Source organism: Geotrypetes seraphini, chromosome 5 (assembly GCF_902459505.1).
Source record: "Geotrypetes seraphini chromosome 5, aGeoSer1.1, whole genome shotgun sequence".
Classification (NCBI taxonomy): domain Eukaryota; kingdom Metazoa; phylum Chordata; class Amphibia; order Gymnophiona; family Dermophiidae; genus Geotrypetes; species Geotrypetes seraphini.
The window spans coordinates 204,767,848-204,792,082 of NC_047088.1; the positions used below are offsets into that span (position 1 = coordinate 204,767,848).

Below are 24,235 nucleotides of genomic sequence, written 5' to 3' on the forward strand. Positions count from 1 at the left end.
GTGTTAAAGCAAAGGACACAAAGGAGTAATGCTTAGGAAAGGCTAGAAAGTCTCAGAAATTTTTGCTGAGTTTGAATGCGCCTGGGTGGTATCAGAGCAAGAATACCGAGGAGGAATTCTTAAGATAGGCCTTCAGAGATCAGAAACACTGTAAGAATCATGGTGATACTGATTTACCAGTCCTTAGAGGGGCACTTTCAGTTCACAGGTTATATAAACTTTATTTGAGTTAATTAATCCTTAGGGCTGATAGATGAAAGAGGGAGGAAGTGGACTTCTATAGGGTAAATGTTTTTTTTTTTTTTGATGTCTAAATCTGCAGTGGTGGAGGTTTTGCCTTTGCCGATTTTTAAACTATAGATTTACTGTAGCTGTGGGTTCATTGGGCTATTGGTTGAGTAATAGTTAAGAACATAAGAATAGCCTTATTGGGTCAGACCAATGGCTCATCAAGCCCAGTAGCCTGTTCTCACGGTGGCCAATCCAGGTCAGTAGTACCTGGTCAAAACTCAAAGAGTAGCAATATTCCATGCTACCGATCCAGGGCAAGCAGTGGCTCCCCTCAAGTCTTTCTCAATAACAGAATATGGACTTTTCCTCCAGGAACTTGTCCAAACCTTTCTTAAAACCAGCTACGCTATCCGCTCGTACCACAACCTCTGGCAATGCGTTCCAGAGCTTAACTATTCTCTGAGTGCAAAAAAAATTTCCTCCTATTGGTTTTAAAAGTATTTCCCTGTAACTTCATCGAGTGTCCCCTAGTCTTTGTAATTTTTGACGGAGTGAAAAATCGATCCAGTTGTACCCATTCTACTGCACTCAGGATTTTGTAGACTTCAATCATATCTCCCCTCAGCCATCTCTTTTCCAAGCTGAAGAGCCTTATCCTTTTTAGTCTTTCCTCATACGACAGGCGTTGTTCAATAATTTTATGGGGTGTGCGGGTAGTCGTGAGAGTTTTCTATTTTGGTCTCATTATTAGGAGGGTATAGGCAGGGCTGGCATGATTAGGTGTTCACCTAAAACAGCAGGTTTTGTGGGCACCAATGATCAACTGCAATGAAAGCAAGACAAAACATCATGCTACAGAAACTGGAAAATGCATCAGTACATACTTTTACGTGCATGAAGAACAGACAGTTTTTAAATAGTCCATGGGGGTGGGGGTGGGGAGGTGATTAGGATCCTGAAAGCAAATTGAAGTGGGAGGGGGGTATATGTCTGAAGGTTTGCCTAGGATGCCCACAACCCTTTCACTGGCCCTAGATATAGCTTTCCTGGTCCTGCTTGGATGATTTCTTTTTTAACAGTTGACTTATATTTTACATTTGGTTTGTATGTTATATTATTATGTATTGTTAATCATCTTGAGTGGATTCTGTAGAGGCAGTGGATAAATGTGATGTAATTCAATAAAATAAAGAAATGAAATGAAGGCACATATAGTAAGTGTATATGCTGCATGTATTTTATAAAAGCAGCATAAGTACTTTTGTGCTTTTATAAATAACCTATTTGGAAGCTGCCACAAAGTGCTAAATTTGCTCCTGCATGCATATAGGAATTGACCCCTATGTGTGTATTGTATAAAATACACTCAAAAGTGCTGCTCTTGCCCTTGTGTCCTTTTTCCACCCCTAGAAATGCCTATCAGAATACATCATAAAAGCAGGTGCTATGGATTTTTATCAGCTACTTTTATTCGTGTATGCTCTGTGGTCAGTGGCAATTTAGAAGCACCTATTTGAGGCTATAAAATGCTGTTCTATATGCTCTTAGAGTTAGCTTCTGAATTACTGTTAGCATTTTCGATAGATTTAGGATGTGGCCAGGTACATAGAAAGACTTCAAATTTTAGAAAGCACCACAGCCTAAAGTGGGGGAAGCACAAAAGTTTCCCCTCCCCCCCGATCTGATGGGTGTCCCCCAAGGCTCGCCAGCAGAAGCCCTCTTCCATCTTGAGTACCTGAATAAATTCATGTAAACCGCTCTGAGCTCCCCTGGGAGAACGGTATAGAAAAGTGAATGAATGAATAAATAAATCTGAACACTGGCAGTGGCACTTTTCGTGGGCAGCTGATACACCGACCGCTCCCCCTGAATAAGCTTGTTTTTTTCTGAAACTGAGCATGAATGAGGGAGCCCCCTCCCCCCCAACGCATGCTCAGTTTTCATACATGCGCAAAAGGCAGGCCTTCCTAACACAAGCTCAGTTTCATAAAGGCCATGCATGTACAAGGGGGAGGAAGGGCCAGCACAACAGTGGTCCAGGAGACACTATCCCCCTGTTTTACTTAGGTGCGCCATGCGTTTTAGCATGTATTTAGCACTCACTAACGCGTCCATAGACTAACATGTACGTGTTAGCGTTTAGCGCATGCTAATATTTAGCGCGTGCTAAAATTCTTAGTGCACCTAAGTAAAACAGGGGGATAGAATAGGACTTCCACCAGCCAAAGCAACCGATATCACCTCAGTTTTGGGGGGCTGAACCCAAACTTGGGGGTGGGGTGGGGGAAGGAGGCCTCAAAGCCTCTCATGGCTATGCCACTGGAAGTGGCAAACATAAGAACATAAGAATAGCCTTACTGGGTCAAACCATCTAGCCCAGTAGTTCGTCCTCACGGCGGCCAATTCTGAGAGTCCACTTTGGACCCAGAAACAAAGGGCCAGATGGTGAAAGGGACTTTATCTGGATGTTTATTCAGGAACTGGTGTGAATGCTGCTGATAATCTGGATAAGTTCTGGAGGCCCGCATTATAACCAGGTATTCAACACTAGCGTCTGAGTATAAAAATGCTTCATTGGCCAGCATTTTAAAAAAATGTAAGCTGTTTATCGACCCAATTGTGTCTTAACATGCAGTCTCAGTGGTTTAATTTAGTGGGACAAGGACCTAGTTTCCTTTGTGTTTTTGCAACAAGGGCCTGCAGGAATTGTGGTAGTAAAAAGACTGTGTACTATAAAGAAGACTTATACACTCCGCTCCCTCTTTGACTTGACAGAAGCTAGCCCGTGACAGTTGTACTGTTGCGCTAGATACATTATATTCCCCCTATGGCGACGACCCTCAATAGCATATAAAATTTGCTGCAAGAAAATGTAGTAAGATAGTAATATAGATTAGTTTAAAAAGAGAGATTTGGATCAGTTTTTAGAAGACAGATTCATTCAGCCAGATATGTTTATGTTTATTAAAATCTTTATATACCGCATATACAACCTAAAAAGAATCAAAGCGATTTACAATATAACTCAATCAAATTTATGAAAAGAACTCCATTTAAATAGGAAAGAAAAAGAAAGAAATTAACATTTCTTTTTTTAATCTTTAGTGATTTTTAATCTAAAACAGTGTCATACAAATGAAAGAACAGTAGGTATTACATACATTACACTAGTATCATTCTAATACATAATACCCTAATACATCCAAATTAACAAATGAAACAAAAAATTATTAATTACCGGTAATACAAATTAAAAATTATAAAAACATATAGATGCAGATTGCAGTCCTGAATTCAGCTCATCAATTTAAAAAGGCCATTTGAAAAAAATGTGCCTTAAAAGGGTCCTTTTACTAAGGCACGCTAGCCGTTTTAGCACGCGCTAAACACTAACGCATGCTAAAACGGCCAGTGCACTTTAGTAAAAGGACCCCTAAATGTCTTTTAAAATTTTGAAATGATTCTTCCTTAATGCCACAGGCAAGTTGTTCCATAATATTGGGACTAAATTTAAAAAAAATAAAAAATGCACAATTTCTAGTCGAGGCAAGATGAGCCTTTGAAACATGGGGAACAACTACTCTATTATCATTCAAAGATTTTAATAAATGCCTAGGCGCATAAAACAACACCAGGTTATAAAGATATGATGGTTGTAGTTCAAACAATGCTAACATCAAAATCTTAAATTTGATCCTAAATTCCTTAAGTATTTCAACCTTGCACTTCTGGGAGTGAGCAGCACAAAATGACTTTCTTGTGTAGGATCTGATGGGCATTTCCTTGTAATGTAGACTAGTTTCTCTTGGTGACTGATTGCTGGCCTCCATGGACTATTGATCTGACACAGCATGTGGTGAGACAAACGACCATTTTCTGACGACTCCAACTACAAGGAAGAATTACAGGAATTTGGAGGACAGAGTTTCTTTTCAGATTTATCAGTTATGGTGTAGACTGTAGAGCACAAATATTACACAGGCTTTAAAAAACTGTGATACACTCGTACAAGAGAAGAGACTGTTTACAAGAGATGATGTGTTATTTTTGTTCTGTGTTGTAGGTAATAAAGGTCCATGGAGAAGTAAAATACAGAAAAACTCTCATTGTCAATAATGGTAATTCGACAGGTGCTGGAACACCTATCGGTATAGCTGTTGATCCTGCTAGAGGGTATGTTTCTTTCATTGTTTCATGTTTTTATTACTGTATGGATAACACCCTGTCAAGAGAAACATGCAGGGCCCACATGCTAATTTCAAATGGAAACTCACACTGATTCTAAATCCCATATATTTTTGTGGAGCAGGGCTGGCAGGGTAAGGAATACACTGGGACCTCAAAACAAAATCCCCTAACCTTGCCCCCAGCTTTACCCATTTTTCTGGCAGACAGCAGATACATTTTCAAAGAGTTTTTCTTCTACAGGTATGCATCTGTTTACCCACTGAACCCTTTCTTTTCATTTGCTAAATTCCTCAGTCATTGCAATGGATGAAATAGTGGGAAAACATCACTATTTGGCAGCCTGATCTCTATGGATAGTACTATAAGATTACAGCTAGGAAGTTAAGGTAGCCATTTTGACTCAGGAAGCCACTGGGGAGAGGTGTAAGGAATTTCTCCTGCTCCTCTACTACCTACTAGGAGGGAGGGGGGTTTGACAAGAGATTAAGATTGGGATATTTTTTACTTAACACCAGCACAGTCTTTTCAAAAATAGCAGGCCTGACTTGGGGCCCTCCATCTTAGCATTGCTATGGTTAAGAGCACACTATGGGCTCCTTTTACGAAGGTGCGCTAAGGGCTTAACGCGCGGAAAACACGTGCTAAATTGCCGTGCGCGCTAGCCGCTACCGTCTCCTTATGAGCAGGTGGTAGATTTTCGGCTAGCGTGTACTAATCCGGTGCGTGCGATTAAACCGCTAGCGCACCTTCGTAAAAGGAGCCCTATTTTCTCAGTTGCAGCAATATACACACACAAAATTACAGGTTAATGAATGCTGCTATAAAATTTTACAAGGTAAAATAGCAAAAAATGCAATAATTTACTGCAGCTTAGTAAGTAGAGTCCAGGCTAGCATTCAATTGTGAAAATATTAATAAGGACAACCTAAATTACTCTGTTTTACCAGAGGTTTCAAGTAGTTAAAACTAAACTATTAGACGATAACTAGGGCTGGCTTAACCATTAGGTGAACTAGGCAATCACTTAGTAAAGCAGCTTCTTGGTGGGTGGGGTGGGTGACAAAAAGTAGCTGTATACAACCACAAAAAAACAGGGAAGAATAGAGTGATATTTTTGAATTTTTGTGTGACAAAAAGTAGCTGCATTCAAAGACAAAACAATAGGTCTTGACAACCACCCAAACATTAGGAACCATTACAATGCACTTTTACTCGTAAGGTAAACAATTTTCAGATAACTCATTTGCCTGAATAAATGGCTTTTAATTAATTTCCTCATTGTATATACAAAATAAAATATGATGTTCTTTTTTGCACAGGGAAGGATGATGTTGGGGTAATCATGATTGTTGAGTTAACTGTCAAATTCTCAGTGGGGAGATGGGTTAGGGCCTTGATAGTATACTGTGGGGCAAAGCTGAAGATTTACCTAGGGAACCTAACACCTTGCACCCAGGGTCAGATTAACACTATATTGGGCCTTTGCACCTCTCCCCATACTATGGGCCCCCATTCAAAAAGAAATCAGACATCTTCAAATTATTCAGAACGCCTCCATTAAAATAATTCATAAAGCAAAGAAATTTGACCACGTCACACCCTTACTTAAGGAGTCACACTGGCTTCCTGTTGCACACCGCATTTTATATAAAATATGTTTGCTTACTTTTAAATCATTAATATTCCAAAACCCCGCTTTTATTTTTAGAGTTTTAATTCCTTACACTACTTCCAGAACACTGAGATCTCAGGATCAACATTTATTGGCCATTCCCTCATTGAGAGTCATTAATACGAGACGTCTTACTATTTTTTCAGTGACTGCCCCTCAGTCCTGGAATGATCTCCCACTTTATATAAGAGAAGAAAAGAACTTAGACAAATTCAAGACTAAGCTTAAAAGTTTCCTTTTTAATGATGCTTTTAGTGAAGAAATTATTCTTCAATCCCTTCTTATCTTATATTTCCATTATTTTATGTTCGTCTTCCCTCCTAATGTTGTTACCTTTATATATTGAACTTGATACAGATTGTAACCTTTAAAGAATTTTCCTAATGTTTCTATTTTTTTTTGGTTGTTGTTCGTTTTTTGTAATATTGTTTGTTTAAGTAATAATTTACCTATGTTTTTAAATATTTGTACTATTTTGTATATCGCCTAGAATGTAGATGAGGCGATTAATCAAACTACATAATAAACTTGGAAACTTGGAAACTTTTCATCCTCTGGGTCCTTTACTTTCCTGCCCCCCCCCCCCTCCAGTCTTCATGTATGGCCTTCCTCCCACATTTGACCTCTTCAAAAGTACCATGGAAAAGGGCAGAGCCCAACTGTACATGTGGCTTTGAAATGAGTGGCTTAATGCAGCAGTTCCCAAACTGTGCACTGCTGCAAACTCACAGGAGAGATGTGGCATAAGCCCCTTCCAAAATTGTGGCTGGCTGGCAAGGACGCCCAAGCCCCGCCAGCTGAAAACGTCTGCTGCCTGAGGCCCTAGCTCCATGCTGCCTGAGTAGCATGGAAGTCAGTGCGTCCTTCAGTCACTGACACTAGCACTTCTGTGCATGATTTGATTTGATTTAGTAACTTGATATATTGCTTAACACAAAAAGTACTAAAGCAGTTTACAATAAACAATATACAGCATACTGTAAAAACAATTTACACTAAACTAAGAAAAAAGAAAGATAACACACTATAAAATCATTAAGATAGAAATTCTGTAAGAGCTGCCTAAAGTTAGCATTTAAATCTTGCCTGCTGGTGCCTACCGTAATTGTTTTAATTGGCTTTAAGTGGCATGATAATTGATCACACCATTAAAAGCCAATTGAAAAATAATTAAAAAAACAAACAAACCTAGGCATCTCCCGGGATTGGCAGCTAAAACCCTAACAGCACTTAGTGATGCTGCTTCGTGATGCTGCATGCCTAAGTATGCATGTTTAAGGGCAGAGTTGGTCTTAAGTGTCATTAAGCACCACTAGGAGCGATTCTACGCTGAACCTAGATGCCAGAAACATAGGTCTTTAAAACCCTGGCCTATATTACCAATGCATAAGTTCATCCCTATGCGCCGGTAGCCATGAGTGACACATGGCAGATGTCATTTTTCTAGGTGCCTGCAGTTTCAGGTGCTACTTAATTCAATCACATTCCAGATCTGTGTTATAATGCAATCACTTTCCATAAATCCTCAAAAGTGCCCTAATTGATTGAGCTAATGAAAAAGCAAGTTTTACGAGCTTTACAAAAGCTCAAGTAACTAGGTATCTCAGTTATTTCTTTAATTAAAGCATTCCACAATGAAGGACTGATGTAACAAAAGGCTCTTTTCCTGGTAGTTGTCAGACTAACCTGTGTCAATGAAAGAAGTTGCAATGACTGTCATTGAGAAGAATGTAAAAGATGTTGAGGAACATACAGCTTTAACATATCTGAAAGATATGTGGGTACACCTATTTTAAAGACTGATCTAAGCATGAGTGAAAGTATCAGCATTGGTAGCTGAAACATGCCGCCAATTTGCTCTCTGTTCTGGCAACAGGGAACTTGTTTGTTGGATCTCTTTAGCTGGTGGGGCTTGGGCATCGCTGCTGACAAAGGTAGGACTCAAGGTTATTGGGGGAAGGGGACAGACACCCAAGAGGAAATGTGTAGTCTAGGGGCACCACAAACTAATAAAGTTTAGGAACTACTGGTTTAATGCTTAGGAGAGCTGCAAAGTTACCCAATTCCAGGAAGGAGATTTTAGGTCAGTCCTAATGTTTTTGACCACTCTATCCTAGTGCATTATTGGACCTGCAGTGCTAATTTCAGTGGGTAAAATCAAGGACTACAAATACACCAAATTGAGTTGCAAGTTCAAAAACAGGGCAAGCCAAAAATTCTTGCAGCAGAAACTAGATAACTTGGTAGCTTTAGAGCAGTGGGCTGAGAACCAGGGAAGTCGGGCAAGCTATTTTCATGCTCCATAACCAGTGGTACAAACCAGAGATGCCATGGTTGGACTTCCTTTTATTATATTTATTGATTTTCAAATCAATCAACCAAGAATAACTTGTACAGAAAGCAAGATTAGCAATTATATATACACCAAGAAAATCATAAAATAACATTAAGGATAAATCTTAGCTAATTATGCTCTAGTCCTCAAATTATAAGATTCAAGGTGTTACAATTAGTGAGAAACAGAAGAAAAAGAAATGAACTAAATGTACATTCTAATGCATAATAATGGCTACAGAGCTGAGTGCAGGAGTTAAATTCTATAATCCTTAGGGCTTAAGATTTTTCTACTTCCAAACGGGATAACGCTAAGAAAGAGGTCAACTGAGTAGGTTCAAAGAAAACATATTTAACTGTGCGATGATGCACTATACACTTATATGGATGTAGCACCTAAAGATACAACACCTGGTTTCAACAAAAGAAATTCATGGCGATGCTTTTGGGTATCCCGTGAGAGATCAGGGAACATCTGTATTTTATATCCCATAAATTCTTTCTGCCTATTTTTAAAGAATAGTTTTAACAACCACGCTTTATCAATAGAAAGAGTTACAGATATAATCAAAGTACTTGGTTCTGCTGCCTCTTTATCAGATTTCTCCAATAACTCCGATACATTCAATAGTCCTTGGTCTGGGACCTTTTTTAAGATTGATTTTTATCAGGTTATATAATATACTCATGATAAAGGGGGTAACGAATCTTCCGAAACCCCCAAAACTTCAAAAAGGTACCTCTTAAACATTTCCCTGGGTGTTAGTCTTGATTAGTCTTAAGTTATTGTTTCTGGGGTTGTTTTCCAAGTTTTCCATCTTTCTCCTAAGACTGATATTATCTTTCATTAAAGTTTCCTGTAATTGTCTAGATGCCTTAATTTCCTGTTCAAGCTTCTGAACAAAAGAATTAGAAGCAGTCATTTCATTTTTCAATTCTTTCAGCTCAGTAATATGCTGAAGCAATTTCCCTTCAATTTGCTGGAGATTTGGGTTTATGGTCTTCACTAGGCTGGTCATAAGATCCCATAATGAGTCCAGGGTTACCTCTGAAGGTTTTTCCAAAGAGATTAAGGATGAAGCAGTGTAATAATGCAGTGGTATACCTAGCATATGTGACACCCGGGGCCCATCATTTATTGGCAACCCCATCTGTACGAAAAACATGATTTTTAGTAACAAGCCACACGTCACACATGAGTACCTAGGAAAAGGCAGCATCTTACATATTGCAGTGAGCAGTACATCAATACACCCATTGTAAAACTAAACAAGCCAGACTAGTACAGATCAATCTTACACCGTCAATCCTAACAGAAAACCATGTCTTTCGAACACACAGAACACAGAAAATACCTTCACCTAATATGGAATATGTCATCACAAACTAACCCCTCCCCCTTTTACAAAACTGTAGTGTGGATTTTAGCCATGGTGGTAACAGCTCTGACGCTCATAGAATTCTGAGCATCAGAGCTGCTACCACCACGGCTGTCGCTAAAAAACGCTCCACAGTTTTGTAAAATAGATATACATAGACAAAATAGAAATACATAGACAAAGATTAAATTGAACCAGCAAGAAGCTAGACTCTGCATACAATGCAACACCACAGAAACAGTGACATATGTCTCCTAAAGCAATAAATAAATAAATAATTTTTGTTCTACCTTTGTCTTCTCTGGTTTTTGCTTTCCTCAACTTCTTGTTACTCTCTTCCTTCCATCCACTGTCTCTCTTCTCTCTGCATCTTCCATTTGCTCTGTTACTGTGCTTCTCCCTTTCTCCCCCCTTCCAAATTGGTCTGGCACCCATCTTCTTCCTTCCGCTCCCCCCATAGTCTGGCATCTCTGTCTTATTCCCTGCCAGCGTCTTCTCCCCACTCTCTCTTCCCCATTTCCCTTCAGCGTCTTCTCCCCACTCTCTCTTCCCCATTTCCCTGCAGTATCTTCTCCCCCTCTGTCTTCCTCATGTCCTTTCAGTGTCCTTCTCCCCCCTCTGTCTTCCCCATGTCCTTTCCGCGTCCTCCCCCCTGTCTTCCCCATGTGCTTTCAGCATCATTCTCCCCCCTCTGTCTTCCCCATGTGCTTTCAGCGTCCTTCTCCCCCCTCTGTTTTACCCTGTTTTCCTCTCCACCCCACCTTTCCTCCCTTTCTCCCTCCCTGCCCCTTACCTTTGTGGCGCTTTCTCCCCCCCCCCCCGGACAACAGGCCCGGTCCAACAAACCTCCCTGCCCTGTGGCCAGCGATGTCTAAACTGCCTTCTTACAGAAGCCGGAGCATTGTAGTTGCATATGGCTGCCGTAAAGGTCGTCTCTGATGCAACTTCCGGTTGTGTCAGAGATTACCTTTATGGCAGCCACACACAGCTTCAGTGCTCTAGCTCAAGGGTGCCCACACTTTTTGGGCTTGCGAGCTACTTTTAAAATGACCAAGTCAAAATGATCTACCAACAATAAAATTTTTTAAAAAAACACAAAGCACACTGTACGCTGAGAAAATGTTAATTATCATTCCTATTCTGGGGTTTTTTCAAAGAGGTCAAGGCAGATGACTCTATACACTGTCACCTCAGTAACAACCATACAAAATAGACAAATATACCCCCCCTCCCTTTTTACTAAACCACAAATATCAGTTTTTAGCGCAGGGAGCTGCGCTGAATGCCCAGTGCTGCTCTCGACGCTCATAGGCTCCCTGCGCTAAAAAACGCTATTGTGGTTTAGTAAAAGGGGGGCCATAGTGCAAAATATAGCCAGCAGATATAAATTCAGACACATTTTGATCACTAAATTGAAAATAAAATCATTTTTCCTATCTTGTCTGGTGATTTCATGAGTCTCTGGTTGCACTTTCTTCTTATGACTGTGCATCCAATCTTTCTTCCCTTCTTTCAGCCTGTATGCTTCCTCTCCTCCAGACCTCATTCCCTCCCCCAACTTTTTCTTCCTCTCTCCTGCCCTTTCTTTCTCCCTGACTCTCTTTCTTTTTTCTCTCTTCATGCCCCCTTCCTTTTTCTCTGTTTTCCTTCTTTCCTTCTGTCTCCCTGCCTGCCCCCTTTCTTTCTTTCTCCCTGCCCTCCCCCAAGCCATTGCTGCCGCCATCGTGGAACAGTCCCCCAAGTCACCACCATCGGGTAACAAGCCCCAAAGCCGCCGCCCCAAGCTCTCCTTCCCTGCGTCTTCCCTGTGTCGGGCCGACCAGCATTCCTCTCCCCGACGTCAATTCTGCCGTCGGAGAGGAAGTTCCGCCCAGCTAGGCAGCGATTGGCTGGTCCGAACTTCCTCTCCGATGGCAGAATTGACATCGGGGAGAGGAAGGCTGATCAGCCCGGTAGAATTTTCCGGACCTGGCCGGCTGTGCACCCCCCCTAAGGCTGCACCCTGGGTGGACCGCCCCCCCGCCACCCCCCTTGGTATGCCAGTGTAATAATGCTCACCGGACTGTTTTATTTATTGTCGTTGTTCTTGTTGGCTTACTCCCCCCTCCGACATTGAATTTCTCCCAGACACTTCAACAGGGCTCATATTAATGTGAGCACCTAGTAGCAGATTCTCCGATGGACTACATGCCTCATGGGAAAGAGAAGCCCCGACCTCTGGTGTTTCCATGCCCCTTGGAGAACTGCTGGTCTGAGGTTGTGGGGGCGGCGTCCTTATGTTGGGACTTAGTGTTGTTTCCATTTGAGGAACTGCCACAGACTCGCTCGTTGCTTGGGTCCTCTGCGGGCTATTCTCTGACGCTAAAAAAGCTCCTTGCATCCGCCTGAGGAGCTCTTCGATATCGCCGACAGCAGGGATACTGGTATGCCATGAGGCACCAGCGGTGCTCCGACCTCTCCGCTTTGGCATCAGATAAAGAAGAGAAGTAGTTCAACACAGACGGTTAGATGGAAGAGAAAATCCTCAGAGCGGTTCCTCAGCACATTTAGCCTGATGCCATCTTGGCGGTTGAACTTCCTTAGATAGTAAGATTTTTGGGTGATATGCCTGAGGTATTTATTTACAAAGTTTTACAAGTGAAAAAAAAAGCTTCATAATGGAAGAAGCAAAATGTAATTAAATTTAGCTTTCTTTGGTGCTTCTTAAAGGATATTGTATATACTCGTAGTAAAGGCAGTATTAGGACAGTTTTCTAAAAATTGTAGCCCAGGTAACCTAAGTTAGCTGGGCAAAATACTTGGACTATAATCCAGGACAGATTTGATTTAAATCACTAGTCAGAAAGACTTGATTTAAATCATGCCTGTGACTTTATGGATTAATAGAATTCATTTACCAAAAAATTAAAAAAATGCATGAATATACAACCCCTTGCTACATAATTAAAAACTAATACTTATTTCATGATGAATAACTTTTGGACTATAATATATCTTAAATACAAAACTATCTTTAGATAGATTTTTCCTCAGAAAAGCATTTTATTTAAAAAAAATACTATTTAAATTTAAAAAAAAAAATGTGATTTAGATTTTAAAAAAAATCTGATAAAAAAGTCATTGTTTTTTATCCACCCTGCTGCAAACCTTCCTTCACTTAGTATGTGCACAGGTTTATTTGCACTAGTTGATTTCTCCACTCTAACCTGCATTTTCAAAGGAGCCTGTCCCAACCAGAGACACAGAAACATGCACTCTCACTCTTCAAATACATATGCACTGTTCAGACGTTCACACACTTCATATGCATACACTCTCACTCTTCAGACACATATATGCATACTTATTCTTCATACATACATACACCCATACCCACATTTTTATTTATTTAGGATTTGGTTCATACCTTTTTCAGTTATAGCTCAAGGTGAGTTACATTCAGGTACCGCAGGTATATCATGTGTATATACTCTTGCATTTCAGACAGACACATGCATTGACTCTCACTCTTTAGGTACGTACGGTACATACTCATATACATGCACATTGGCCACTTTTCAGACATACACCTACAGTTCAAGTGCTCATCCACCAAGTGTCCCCATCTTCCTCAACCCAGTAGTGTAGCAAGGGCAGGAAGCGCCCTGGGCACTAGTGCCCACCCTGCGCCCTCCTCTCCATCCCCACTCCTTCTGTGCCCCCACTCCTTCCCTGACCCCACACCACACTCACGTCAGGAATGGTCTAATGCCTGGCAACTAAAATTCAATGCAAAGAAATGCAGAGTAATGCATTTGGGGATTAATAATAGGAAGGAACCGTATATGCTGGGAGGAGAGAAGCTGATATGCACGGACGGGGAGAGGGACCTTGGGGTGATAGTGTCCGAAGATCTAAAGGCGAAAAAACAGTGTGACAAGGCAGTGGCTGCTGCCAGAAGGATTCTGGGCTGTATAAAGAGAGGCGTAGTCAGTAGAAGGAATAAGGTGTTGATGCCCCTGTACAGGTCATTGGTGAGGCCCCACTTGGAGTATTGTGTTCAGTTTTGGAGACCGTATCTGGCGAAAGACGTAAGAAGACTTGAGGCGGTCCAGAGGAGGGCGACGAAAATGATAGGAGGCTTGCGCCAGAAGACGTATGAGGAGAGACTGGAAGCCCTGAATATGTATACCCTAGAGGAAAGGAGAGACAGGGGAGATATGATTCAGACGTTCAAATACTTAAAGGGTATTAACGTAGAACAAAATCTTTTCCAGAGAAAGGAAAATGGTAAAACCAGAGGACATAATTTGAGGTTGAGGGGTGGTAGATTCAGGGGCAATGTTAGGAAATTCTACTTTACGGAGAGGGTGGTGGATGCCTGGAATGCGCTCCCGAGAGAGGTGGTGGAGAGTAAAACTGTGACTGAGTTCAAAGAAGCGTGGGATGAACACAGAAGATTTAGAATCAGAAAATAATATTAAAGATTGAACTAGGCCAGTTACTGGGCAGACTTGTACGGTCTGTGTCTGTGCATGGCCGTTTGGAGGAGGATGGGCAGGGGAGGGCTTCAATGGCTGGGAGGGTGTAGATGGGCTGGAGTAAGTCTTAACAGAGATTTCGGCAGTTGGAACCCAAGCACAGTACCGGGAAAAGCTTTGGATTCTCGCCCAGAAATAGCTAAGAAGAAAAAAAAAAAAAAAATTTTAATTGAATCAGGTTGGGCAGACTGGATGGACCATTCGGGTCTTTATCTGCCGTCATCTACTATGTTACTATGTTACTATGTTCCCTCCCCCCCCCCCCATTTCAGTCTTTGCCAGCGCAAGCAGCTTCTCTAGCTTGCTGCTTGTGGCGTTGGCTTTCCCTCTGATGTCACTTCTTGGCCTTATGACCTGGAATTAATTTCAGAGGGGAACCAGGCTGGCATGAGCTGGAGGCCAGAAAAGTAGCTCCCAATGGCAAACATTTAAAAAGGTACACTAAGGGGGGAAGGGAAGGTGTGAATGTGGCATTGGGGGGGGGGGGAGGGAGAGAGGTGCCGGCACTCCCACCAAGATGGCGGCTGGGATGATCTGGCCCCCTTACTATGCCACTGCCTCAAGTTGCTCTTGCCCTACAAGATTGGTGCTTAGTCCACTCGCCCTTGAACTGAAGAACCGGTATGTTGCCCTGGAAATGGAGGAGATGAGAGCATCCCAGGGAGAGGAAGGACCAAATCTTGAAATCCCCAAAATTGCTGGATCCATGACCACTAAGAAAGACAGGTTAGGAAGAAAAGGAGGTTTCTACAAGGGAAGATCATGGTTTCTACAAGGGAAGATCATGCCTAACGAACTTATTGCACTTCTTCGAAGGGATTAATAAATGGATGGACAAAGGAGACCCCATAGACATCATATATCTAGATTTCCAAAAAGCCTTTGACAAGGTGCCCCATGAAAGTCTACTCCGGAAACTGAAGAACCATGAGGTGGAAGGAAACGTATATAGATGGATCAGAAACTGGTTGGAGGGTAAAAAACAAAGGGTAGGAGTGAAGGGCCACTACTCCGACTGGAGGAGAGTCACGAGTAGTGTCCTGCAGGACTCGGTGCTCGGGCCGCTGCTATTTAATATCTTCATAAATGATCTAGAAACAGGGACGAAGTGTGAGATAATAAAATTTGCGGACGACACCAAACTATTTAATGGAGCTCGGACTAAAGAGGACTGCGAAAAATTGCAAAGGGACTTGAACAAACTAGAGGAATAGGCGACAAGATGGCAGATGAATTTCAACGTTGGGAAATGTAAGGTATTACATGTGGGGAGCAGAAACTCGAGGTACAACTATACAATGGGAGGGATGTTATTGAATAAGAGTACCCAGGAAAGGGACTTGGGGGTAATGGTGGACATGACAATGAAGTGGACGGCACAGTGTGCAGCGGCCGCTAAGAGAGCGAATAGAATGCTCGGTATAATCAAAAAGGGTATAATCAAAAAAGGATAACTAAAGAAGTTATCCTGCCATTGTATTGGGCAATGGTGCGTCCGCATTTGGAGTACTGCGTCCAATATTGGTCGCCATACCTTAAGAAGGATATGGCGTTAGTAGAGAGGGTTCAGAGGAGAGCGACACGTCTGATAAAAGGTATGGAAAACCTGTCATATGCTGAGAGATTGGAGAAGCTGGGTCGCTTTTCCCTGGAGAAGAGGAGGCTTAGAGGGGATATGATAGAGACTTATAAGATCATGAAGGGCATAGAGAGAGTAGAGAGGGACAGATTCTTCAAACTTTCGAATAATAAAAGAACAAGAGGGCACTCAGAAAAGTTGATTGGAGACAGATTCAAAACGAATACTAGGAAGTTCTTTTTTACCCAACGTGTGGTGGACACCTGAAATGCGCTTCCAGAGGACGTGATAGGGCAGAGTACGGTACAGGGTTTAAGAAAGGACTGGACAATTTCCTCCTGGAAAAGGGGATAGAGGGGTATAGATAGAAGATTACTGCACAGGTCCTGGACCTGTTGGGCCACCGTGTGAGCGGACTGCTGGGCACGATGGACCTCGGGTCTGACCCAGCAGAGGCATTTCTTATATTCTTATGTTCTTATGAGTAGTAGTAATATGTTAAAGATCATATTAAAGCCACACAATAAAAGGTTCATAGACAAAACCGCGGAAGACAAAGGCGCGCGCCGACAACTGAGCACAAGATGGAGGCACGCGCCGAAAAAAATGACAGTTTTTAGGGGCTCCGACGGGGGGGTTTATTGGGGAGCTCCCCCACTTTTCTTAATACAGATTGCGACGGCGTTGTGGATGGTTTGGGGGGTTGTAACCCCCCTTATTATACTGTAAACTTAACTTTTTCCCTGTTTTTAGGGAAAAAGTGAAGTTTTCAGTAAAATGTGGGGGTTACAACCCCCAAACCCCCCACAACGCGGTGTGATCTGTATAAAGTAAATTGTGGGTTCCCCCACACACACCCCCGTCGGAGCCCCTAAAAACAGTTATTTTCTTTGTCGCGTGCCTCTGTGCTGCGCTCAGTTGTCGGCGCGCGCCTTTGTCTTCCACGGTTTTGACCTGACACCCAATAAAAGGATGTGCAGGGCAATAAAGAGACACTGTGGATCAATTTGAAAAGAGGGAATGGTAAATATATTTACACTGGTGTGATATACAGACCTCCTTCAAAGACGGAAGAAGCGGACAGAGATTTAATAGTAGACATTCAGAATATATCTAAAAAAGGGAAGTTTTACTAATAGATGATTCTAACATACTGAATGTTGACTGAGGTATCCCCCCAGTGAGAGGTTGTAAACTGAAAAAACACCATGAACATCTTCTCTCGCACCAAGCAGCATCATGGGGTAAAGACCTAGAACAATTGCTTTCGCCCACTACTTATGAGGAATTTAGGAAATGTCTGAAAACACACCTGTTCCTAAAGTATCTAAAACTGATCCTCTCTTCTCTCTCCCCTCTATAGCGATTACTTGTTCTATTGATCACTCCTCAAAAATGGATTTCCTGTCCTATTAACCCTCTTTCTTCCTCCCCTCTTAAAGTCAATCAATTTGTACCTTTGCTTGCTTAATCTTTGTAAACCGCATAGAACTTCACGGTATTGCGGTATATAAGCTGTTATTATTATTATTATTATTGCGGGGTCTTCTAGAAGTAGGGAGATCCTAGATTCTCTACAAGGAGAACTCTTCCAGTAGTTGGTAATAGAACCCATGCGGGATGGGGTCATACTGATCTTAGTGCTTACAAACGGGGAGTTTCTAATGTTACAGTGGGTATTCATCTGGCATCCAGTGATCACTGTATGGTACTGTTTAATATTAAGACAGGTATAGAGAGAGCTTATTCAAAAGTAAAGTTTATAGACTTTAAAAAAACTAACTTTGTTTGGATGGGGGATTATGTTAAAGAATTGTTGTTTGGATTGAAATATCTGGAAGGAGTAGAAATGCAGTGGGCAAACCTGAAAGGAGTTATTGTAAGGGCAACAAACCTTTTTGTGTGGCAAGTAAGTAAAAGTAAGAGGAAAAGAAGACCGCTTTGGTTCTCAAAAATAGTAGCTGAGAAGGTAAGGAACAGTGGCGTACCTAGCATATATGACACCCGGGACCCATCATTTTTTGGCACCCCCCCATCTGTACAAAAAACATGATTTTTAGTAACAAGCCACACGTCACACATGAGTACTGCAGTGAGCAGTACAACAGCAATACACCCATTGTAAAACTAAACAAGCCAGACTAGTACAGATCAATCCTACACCGTCAATCCTAACAGAAAACCATGTCTTTCGAACACACAGAACACAGAAAACACCTTCGCCTAGTATGGAATGTCATCACAAACTAAACCCTCCCCCTTTTACAAAACTGTAGTGTGGATTTTAGCCACGGTGGTAACAGTTCTGACACTCATGGAATTCTGAGCATCAGAGCTGCTACCACCACGGCTGGCGCTAAAAAACGCTCCACAGTTTTGTAAAAGGAGGGATAAAATAGAAATACATAGACAAAGGTTAAATTGAACCAGCAAGAAGCTGGACTCTGCATACAATGCAACACCACAAAAACAGTGACACGTGTCTCCTAAAGCAATAAATAAATAGAAAATTTTTGTTCTACCTTTGTCTTCTCTGGTTTCTACTTTCCTCATCTTCTTGTTACTTTCTTCCTTCCATCTACTGTCTGCCATCTCTCTGCCCTTATATGGTATCTTCTCTCCTTCTATGCCCCTTCCAGAAACTGTATGCCTCCCTCTTCCATCTCTCCTTTCACCCCCATTGGTCTGGCATCTCTCTCCTCTCCTTCCCTCTCCCACACCTCTCTTCTGCAATCCCTTTCTTCCCTCATTTTCCTTTTAAATTTATTTTCTGCATCCATCTAGATTACGTTCTTACTACCCTCTCATCAATTTCCTTTTTTATTGTCTACCTACAGCTCGCCACCTCTTTCCCTCACCCCCTACAGTATTTCCCTAACTCAATCCTTTCCCCCCCATAATGTGCCCTCCTTTTATTTATCCCCTCCTTCCATCATGTGCCCTCTTTCTCTACCCCTTCCATCTAGTACCTTCTCCTCTCTCTGTCCACTTGCATCGTCTGCTCCTCTCTTTCTCTCCTCCCATTTCCTTCCTGCATTTGCTCCCTTATCTCTCCCATCTGCACTTCCATCCAGCATAGGCTCCCCTCTATCCGCCACACTACCATCCAATGTCTGCCCTTTCTCTCTCCATCCACCCCTCTTCAATCAGCATCTGCCCCCTTTCTTTCCCTCCGATCCAATTCCATCCAGTATCCTACCCCCTTATGTCTCTCTCCCCTTTCCCTGTACATCAATTCCATTAGCACCACCCTTCCATACCACCCTGCCCCTTTCTCTCCCTGCATCACTCTTTCATTCCAGCAGTCCTGCTCTTTTCTCGCGATGACTGTAGCTGCCGGCTGCCGGTCCACCCCACTCTGACGTACTAGCTCTGGAGCAGAGTTGGCAGCCACGTGCTGGAAGGTTCTGCGATGACTCCAGGCTTTGCTCCGGAAGAAGTAAGTTACGTCAGAGGGGGTTGACCCGGCAGATGCAGAGAGTTGCAGCAAGGACCCGTGATGACTGCGTCTGCCGGGTCCACCCCCTCCAACATAACTTACTTCTTCCGGAGCAAAGCTGGCAGACGAGTCATCGGGGGACCTTCCTGCACCTCAGCACAGCTACCGACTCTGCTCTAGAGCAGTGTTTTTCAACCTTTTTACACCCATGGATCGGCAGAAATAAAAGAATTATTTTGTGGACCGGCAAACTACTAAGACTGAAATAAAAAAAAACACATTTCTGCCCCGTCTCCGCAAGCTCAGTCCCTGCAAACCATCTGATCCCATCCGCACAAGTGTCAGTTATGATTTTATATTGAACATATTTTATTAAAGTATAAAAAGAAACAATATTCTGTACAACTGTCATTTTAAAAATATACAGAGCAAGGACCAACAAAACCCATGTCTCCCCTCCCCTTCACATATATCCCCTCTACTATCAAGAAAACTGAACAAGCCAAATTATTATAGAATGCTACACAGAAATATCATGCTAACAGAATACTGCAGTCACACATGACAGGAATAGTGTTAGGGGAGTGCAACTAGGGCAACTGCCCCCTGGTCTGAGAGAGCCCTAAGCCAGCTAGAAGCTAAAGAAGCACTACCTGGGCTTTGCAGTCCCCAGTTATGTCTCTAGCAGGATATATATTTCAAATCTGATATATTCTAATGACAAAATAGAAATAAAATGATTTTTTTTCTATCTTTTGTTGTCTCTGGTTTCTGCTTTTATTTTATTTTCACTCTTTTCCTTCCAGCGTCTGCCCTGTCTCTTCAATACAGCATCTGCCTGTTCCATCTACTGTCTGCCCCTTCCAGAAACTGCCTGTCTCCCCCTGCCATCTCTCCTCTAGACCCCCCCCTTTGGTCTGGCATCCATCATCTTCCCTCTGTTTCCTCATGGTCTGGCATCTTTCTCTTTTCATCTCTCTTTCCCTTCCCCCTGTGGTTTTTAGCATCTCTCACTTCTCATTTCCTCCGCCCAGATCTGATATCTCTGTCTCCTTCCCCGTCTCTCTCTCCTCTCTCTCTTCCCTTCTCTGGTCTTCCTTCTTTATTTTCTGCCTCCGTTTAAATTAAATTCTTTCTTACTATGCAGTCCTCAGTTTCCCTCTTTTCACTATGTCTACCCACAGCATGCCATCCTTTTTCTTCACCCCTCCACAATCTCACTAACTCTATCTTCTTCCCCCATCCAGCATATGTCCTTTTTCTTTATCCCTCCTTCCATCCAGTATGTGTTCTCTTTCTCCACTTCCATACAGCATTTGCTCTCCCTTCTCCCCACTTCCATCATCTGCCCTCTTCTCTCTCCCCTTCTCTTCACTTCCATCATCTGCTCCTTCTCTCTCTTTCCCCCTACTTCCATCATCTGCCACTTCTCTCTCTTTCCCCCCCACTTCCATCATCTGCCCTCTTCTCTCTCCCCACTTCCATCATCTGCCTCTTCTCCCTCCCCCTTCTTTCCACTTCCATCATCTGCCCCCTTCTCTCAATCTCTCCATCTACCACAGGCCCATCTTTCTCCCTTCCTCACCTTTCCGATTTTGGCAACAAGATCGACAATGCGCCCCCCCCCCCCGATGACACTTAAGATCGGCAACGGGCCTCCTTCTACCCATGGCATTAATAGAATTTCAGATCGGCAATGCGGTGCTCTGTCAAAAGCAGAAACAGGAAGCTGAGTCAGAGGGAAGCTTTTGATGTGAGCACTAGAGAATGACATGGCGAAAAAATATGTCCCCGTCACTGCACCGTCCCCTTCACCGCTCCGTCACCGCCATTCCCTTCACCGCCTTGTCACCGTCTCCGCAGCATCCATAGAAGCCTCAGTACTGCAATATTTAGCTTATTCCTTCCTTGTAAATCAAAGTTTTGGCTGCTGAACTGGAGAAAGAGATGTTCAGCTGGCAGGGCTTTGTTTATAAATTTTTATCAACACAACTAATATACTACTTTATCCTGAAGCAAAAAAAAAAAAAAGAAATAGAATTTTTTTTCTACTTTTGTTGTCTGGTTTCTGCTTTCCTCATCTTCTCATTCAATTCCTTCCATCCACTGTCTCTCTACAAAAGATTGCATAAAGAGGAATACAAGCAAAAATATCTGGAAAAGTTAGGATATATGCAAGTTAAGAGAGGATGGTCGTATAGTCAGGAATGCAATGATACAAATGGAAGAAAAAAATAGCTGACATGGTAAAATGGGGAGACAACACATTTTTTAGATATATCAGCGATAGAAAGAAGTGCAAAAGCAACATTTTAAGACTCAAAAGTAAAGGGAAGGAATATGTATAAGCTGATAAAGAAAAGGATGAGTTGCTTAACAAATATTTCTGTTCTGTGTTCATGGCTGAAGTGCTGGGAGGGGGACCGCAGAAGACAAACACAAATAGGGATGGAGTAGTGGTAGACCCTGATTGATTTCAGAGGGTTGTGTTTGTGAGGAGTTAGCTAAATTAAAGGTAGTCAAAACGATAGGGCCGGATGGTGTACATCCGAAGGTGCTGAAGGAACTTAGGGAAGTTCTGGTAGCTCCACTGACTGACCTCTTCAATGTTTTTCTAGAGTCAGGAGTGGTACTGGAGGACTGGAGAAGGGCAGATGTGGTCCCTCTACACTAAAGTGGAAGTAAGGAAGAAGTAGGGAATTACAGGCTAGCAAGTCTTACTTCTGTGGTAATCAAATTAATGGAAACACTTTTAAAACAGAGAATGGTGAAGTTTCTGGAATCTGGTGGATTACAGGACTGGAGGCAACATGGATTCACTAGAGGTGATGTGGTGTATTTAGTTTTTAGCAAAGCCTTTGACAGACATCTAATAAATAAACTGAGTGCCCTCGGAATGGGCCCCAAAGTGACAGACTGGTCAAGAACTGGTTGAGTGGAAGATGACAGAGGGTAGTGTTTAATGGAGATCACTCTGAGGGAAGGGATGTTACTAGTGGTGTACCTCAAGGTTCTGTTCTTGGGCCTGTTCTTTTTAACATTTTTATAATTGATATTGCTGAAGGGCTGGCAGATAAGATTTGCCTCTTTGCGGATGATCTGAAAATTTGCAATGGAGTAGACACCCCGGATGGTGTGAATAACATGAAGAAAGACCTAGTGAAACTTGAAGAATGGCCTGAAATTTGGCAACTAAAATTTAATGATAAGAAATGCAAGGTCATGGATTTGGGCTGCAAAAACCTGAAGGAACGGTACAGTTTAGGGGGTGAAAAGCTTATGTGCATGACAGAAGAGCAGGAATTGGGAGTGATTTATGTGATGATCTTAAGGAGACCAAACAGGTTGAAAAGGTGAATGCGAAAGCTAGAATGATGCTAGTTTGCATAGGGAGAGGTATGGCCAGTAGGATAAAGGAGATATTGATGCCCCTGTATAAGACTCTGGTGAGACCTCATTTAGAATATGGTGTACAATCCTGGAGACCGCACCTTCAAAATGATGTAAAAAGAATGGAGTTGGTCCAAAGGAAGGCTACTAAAATGGTGTGTGGTCTTTGTCATAAGGCTTATGGGGACAGACTTAAAGATCTCAATATATATACATTAGAGGAAAGGCAGGAGAGGGGAGATTTGATAGAGAAGTTTAAATACCTTCGTGGCGTAAATGCGCATGAGTCGAGTCTCTTTCATTTGAAAGGAAGCTATGGAATGAGAGAGCATAGGATGAAGTTAAGAGGTGATAGGCTCCAGAGTAATCTAAGGAAATACTTTTTTACAGAAAATGCGTGGAACAGTGTCCTGGAAGAAGAAATGAAAGATGCATGGAACAGTCTCCTCGAAGAAGTGGTGGAAATAGAGACTTTGCCTGAATTCAGGAAGGCGTAGGTTAGGCATGTGGGATCTCTTAGAGAGAGGAAGAGAGAATGGTTACTGTGGATGGGCAGACTAGATGGGCCACACGGCGTTTATATGTCATCATGTTTCTATGTAAAGTTCTTGCATTTGTTACCAGTGATTTTCTGTCTTTAGCAATAGATCTCTCACCCATTTCCCCATTCCTCTTAATTTCCTACCCTTTCTCAACAACCTCCTTCCTTCGACACTTCCTGTTTCCATTGGCTCTCTTCAAGCTCCTTACAGAGCTTAACTTCCTAACCCTCCCCAGCACTTGTTACTCATCACCTTCTCTTTCCTGTAACTAAAGGAGCCTTCTCATTGGCTGGATCCTATCACAGTCTGCATTAGAATGGGGAAGAACAGGGCAATTATAGAAGGCTAAACTCTGAAAAATCCCTAGACACTTTAGTCATCTATATGGTTATGAGATGTTTAATGTACAAATCTGTAGAATTTTTAAAAGAATCCAGTTGGCAATCCTAGCCTCCTGAGTACTAAACTTATCGCATAGGGTCCCCCTCGCCTAAGTTTAAGGGTCCTAAGTACATGCCTAGTTTGCCTATTCCTTAATCTTCCTTGCTTGCAGTGGGCCCAGCAAGTTTTTTTTCTCTCATGGTGCACTTACTCGTGGCTTAACTAACTTCAAATGTAGCCAGGAGGATATCATTAACTCTGATCTCTAACTTTAATTGCTGTCCATTCCATGGCAAATATTAAGCTGTCATATGTTTCAGGAAAATGTACTGGACGGACCAAGGCACCGAAACTGGGATCCCAGCAAAGATTGCCAGTGCAGACATGGATGGGTCTAATGCAGTTGTATTGGTCACTGGTAACCTTGTTCACATTGAGTTCATAGCAATTGACTTCAAGGATCAGAAACTGTACTGGTGTGTGACAGGCTCTGGAATGGTAGGAACATAACTTTCTCATATATCATATTTCTTAGGTCTATATGGAGTTGACATTAGAATAATCTTGCAATTAGGGCTTC

At 42.3% G+C, this 24,235-nt stretch overlaps 1 protein-coding gene across 3 annotated transcripts in view; it reads left to right on the top strand.

Moving 5' to 3' along the window:
- Positions 1 to 24,235, top strand: part of LRP2 (LDL receptor related protein 2) — a 442,478-nt gene that overhangs the window by 211,511 nt on the left and 206,732 nt on the right. For all 3 annotated transcript variants that reach the window (XM_033945766.1, XM_033945765.1, XM_033945768.1), the window contains 2 exons: positions 4,295 to 4,404; positions 23,976 to 24,153. In XM_033945766.1, the coding sequence (XP_033801657.1) occupies positions 4,295 to 4,404; positions 23,976 to 24,153 (288 nt within the window). The remainder of the gene's footprint in view (positions 1 to 4,294; positions 4,405 to 23,975; positions 24,154 to 24,235) is intronic.